The sequence below is a fragment of the Cariama cristata genome, unplaced genomic scaffold (assembly GCF_000690535.1).
Source record: "Cariama cristata isolate BGI_N322 unplaced genomic scaffold, ASM69053v1 scaffold8481, whole genome shotgun sequence".
In the NCBI taxonomy this organism is placed as follows: domain Eukaryota; kingdom Metazoa; phylum Chordata; class Aves; order Cariamiformes; family Cariamidae; genus Cariama; species Cariama cristata.
Genome location: NW_009597472.1, coordinates 1 through 4016, shown reverse-complemented (window position 1 = coordinate 4016; position 4016 = coordinate 1). Strand labels below are relative to the sequence as shown.

Here is a 4016-nt window from a genome sequence, read left to right as displayed (position 1 = left end):
AGAATACAAAATATTCCAATTGGACATCTTGAATAACTTTAAAAATAGGCTGTTGCTACCTGAATACTGACTTAAAAAAATAAATGTCATACGACTTTTTTTTTTTAAGCTAAGTAGTCTGAGAAAATTCTTTGCTTGAAAATATGTGACGTTTTCTGATTGGGAAGAAACACGTGTTGAAACTGTTCCCCACTAGGCAAGAAAATAGCATTTTTGGATGGGGCTTTTTCTTTCCTGTGCCAGGAATTTTCTGTCATCTGGCTTGGTTTGGAAACAGGTAGGGGATGCCATTGCCCACTTATGTTCCACAGAAGAACACGTCTGGTTATTGGGGTTTTTTATGAACTCTCAGAAACTGCATTACTTGGTCCAAGTCTGAAGAATAGTTGCATTGTTTTTGAAGAGGAAAAAATATCCTATCTGTAGTGTGAATATTTACACGAGTGCAGACTTTCATGTTTACATAAAACCAATGTTAAGCCTACATCACCTAAGAACAACTAGATTTTATAGCTAGCCATATGAAACACTAAGGATTAATTCCCTGTATTTCTCAAAAGACGTGCGTAAGAAATCAGGCAGGGTACGAATTGTAAATGTTAATGTGCTGTACCTCTGTATCCCTCTTTTGACAGCGATTAGTGCAAAGTTAACCGCACATACAATCTGTGGCAAGGAGCACTGGGAGACAGCTAAGAGACAGTGACAATGTCTTTAAACTGGCGGACAATTCCTACTCGACTTGGAGTATTTAAAGTGACCTGCAAAGGACTGGCATGCCTCTTGGTCTTCACAGTGAGCGTTTGTGGCAGTGCCCCGGGGATGTGTCCAACCGCCTGCATCTGTGCCAGCGATATCGTAAGCTGCACCAATAAGAACCTCTCTCGAGTGCCAGGAAATCTTTATAAATGTATGAAAAGGCTAGATCTGAGTTATAACAGAATTGGGTTTTTGGAACCTGAATGGGTCCCAGCGCTGTTTGAGAAACTGAACACTTTAATAATCCATCACAATAGCATTAGCAGCATTATCACTGGAAGCTTTTCCACAACCCCGAACCTGAAGTACCTAGACTTGTCGTCCAACAGCCTGAAGACGCTGGGCAGCCCTGTGTTCCAGGAGCTCAGGGTGCTGGAGGTTCTGCTGCTCTACAACAACCAGCTCATGCAGATAGAGCCTTCAGCCTTCGGAGGGCTGTACAAATTACAGAAACTGTACTTAAGCTATAACTTGCTCTCGCATTTCCCGCTGGACTTATACACTGGAAAACATAAACTGACTGACCTTGCGTTGCTGGACATTTCCTTTAATCACATCCAGTCGATGCCTATTCAGCGCCTGAGTTCAGTGCCGGCCAAATATCTTAGTGGAATTTATCTTCATGGCAACCCGTTTTATTGTGACTGTATGCTGTACTCCATGCTGATCTTCTGGTATCAAAGGCACTTCAGCTCGGTGGTGGACTTCAAAAACGAGTATACCTGTTTGTTGCGATCAGACCCAAGAGGTTACCATAAACTGCCTTTACTGCACGACAGCTTTCTGAATTGCTCTGAAAGCACCGTCAACAGCTCTTTCCAAGCCTTTGGGTTTATTCACGATGCCCAGGTTGGTGACAGGCTGATTGTACACTGTGACAGCAGAATCAGCGATGCGGGCACGCACTTTGTTTGGGTTAGTCCGGACAACAGATTGCTGGAGCCAGACAGGGAGACCGACAACTTCAAGGTGTTCCGTAACGGCAGCCTGGAGATAACAGATGCCCAGCTAGAGGACTCAGGGCTGTATTCCTGCATCGCAATAAATAAGAAAAGACTGTTAAATGAAACCATAGAGGTTAGGATAAATGTTAGCAATTTCACCGTGAACAGGTCCCACGCTCATGAAGCATTTAATACAGCTTTTACCACCCTTGCTGCCTGTGTAGCCAGTATTGTTTTAGTACTGCTGTATCTCTATCTGACCCCCTGTCCCTGTCAATGCAAAGCAAAAAGGAGGAAGAGGAAGCTGAACCAAAGCAGTGCCCACTCGTCCATACTGAATTCCACACCGCCGCAGCAGCTGCCCACCGACGAGAAGAAGGCTAGCACTGGTAAACGGGTGGTTTTCCTGGAACCCGTGCACGAACCAAAACACAGTCAGAACGGGAAAGTAAAACTCTTTCCTAATGACAATGTCATTGCTGAGAGTATCTTAAAAACGACTCGAACAAAATCCGACTCCGATTCTGTCAACTCCGTGTTCTCAGATACACCTTTCATGCGGTCAACTTAGTTTGCTGCCTGTGTTTGTATCATGCAGTTACATTCCTGAATACCTCCTTTGCTTGTAGCAACCACCAGGAAAAACAAATAAAAAGAGAGAAAATGTTTTAAAAAAAAAAAAAGTATCTGTTGTCAGTCCTTGAGCTGCGTCTCCTCTCTGTGTGAGTGCAGGGCAGTGATGTCTTGTTCGGAAAAAGCAAACAGCGTGGCGTTGATGTGAACGCCTTCAGTGCACGCTTAGCCTTGGCTTTCCCTCTCTGGTCCGTACACAGCGGTTTCTCATGCGTGTTCAGGGACGCTTTCAGCGCATACAGCTGACTCTTCGGAGGCAGGGGCTGACCCCTATAAAACACTCTCCGTCGTGCTGATAACTCAGCTCCTCTGCAGTCAGCACAGAAGCGAACTCAGACGGCTGCTGAGAAAAATGTCCAGGCCTCCTGCAATTCCTTTCACAGGCTCATAAAATCTTTACAGTAAAATCACTAGGGGGAAAAAAAAAGTCATCCATTTTCTTGGACTGATCAGAACAAAAAGATTAGATTTGCCACCAGGATGCCTAGCAGCACTGGATAAATGTTTATGGCCTTCAAGTGATAATGTGTTTGCCGATAATTGCTTGAAAACTTTAAATGGGGGGCATTGTCCTCATTGTATTCAAAACTTAGCACTTGGCATCACATGTGGCAAACAAGCCTGCCATCATCACCAGGGCTCCTACTTTGTCTTAGGAGTGGGTGACTTCTCTTTAGAGGCACCTTTATTAAATGAAATATGTCCCCTATTCATACTTTCAGTGGTACATGGGTCCAGCAATCTGATTAAAATTTGCTTCCTAAAGATTTTTCTTAAAAGAGGAAATACAGTATTTGGTCAAGCTCGTGAAAAATATAGAAGACTTTACGTACTATGAATTCAGAAAGCACAGCCTTTCTCTAGGCTTGGCCCTTGCCTTGTACGTACCGCTTCCTTCCCTGCCCAGATGTGTCGTTGTCAAAGTTTATGAACCTGGCAAGACTGGCCGTGCAATGCCAGTTCCATGAAGTGTTGTGTTATTGTAATGAGCATACTGTTCTATTTGGTCTTTCTTTTTGTGTTGTATTTGCCTTTTTTTTTTTTTTTTTTAAGTTTGTTTACATTGGGACTGGGCTAGACTTTGCCAGTCTTCCTCACATTGATTAGTACCAACTTCAAAGGAGTTTTGCAAGGAATTATAGCTCACCAAAGAAGAGTAATTGGAGCATGTCTGTCTCGTTCTGTCTTTGGGGAATATACTGAAAGGATAAAGGATAAACAAAATCAGAATCAAAGGGCTACATGGTATGGCAACTGTAATTTATTTTTGAGAGGCTTACTGTAACAGCCACTTGCCATTTTTTGTGATTTCTTTTGAGAGGCATTTCATCATGCTAAAGCTTGTATCTGGCTGAGCCAAAGCTATCAGCAATTGATTTGCTATGGAGAAATCCTGATGTAGCTAATTGTTTGAAAGCAAGCTATCTGGAAAACAGATTAGATCAGGAACCGGTGTTGCTGTGATGTGCACAATGTATGTAGAATTAGAAAACTGCTGGAGATTTCAATTCAGATATTCAGGGAAATGGAAGATGGAAATTCTGTTTCTAGGCAGAGGATAATAAATATTTAGGAGAGAAAGATGAACCAGGGGTTTGGGTCCTTTATTTGTACATTTATCTGTGTAAATTTAAAAACGGCTTCTGCTATCAAGCAGATTAGTGTCCTTTCATAAAGCTC

General features: G+C 42.8%; 1 protein-coding gene across 1 annotated transcript; it reads left to right on the top strand.

Annotated features, from left to right (window-relative positions):
• The first annotated feature begins 642 nt into the window (after positions 1-642).
• On the top strand, positions 643-2380 carry AMIGO2 (adhesion molecule with Ig-like domain 2). Its single transcript, XM_009708897.1, has one exon. It carries the CDS (start codon positions 709-711, stop codon positions 2272-2274), a length of 1566 nt encoding a protein of 521 aa, XP_009707199.1. The 5' UTR covers positions 643-708; the 3' UTR covers positions 2275-2380.
• The last annotated feature ends 1636 nt before the right edge of the window (positions 2381-4016 follow it).

What these genes read in the sequence shown, in the direction of transcription:
- AMIGO2 (XM_009708897.1), top strand. Translation starts at nt 709, where the DNA reads ATGTCTTTAAACTGGCGGACAATTCCTACTCGACTTGGAGTATTTAAA.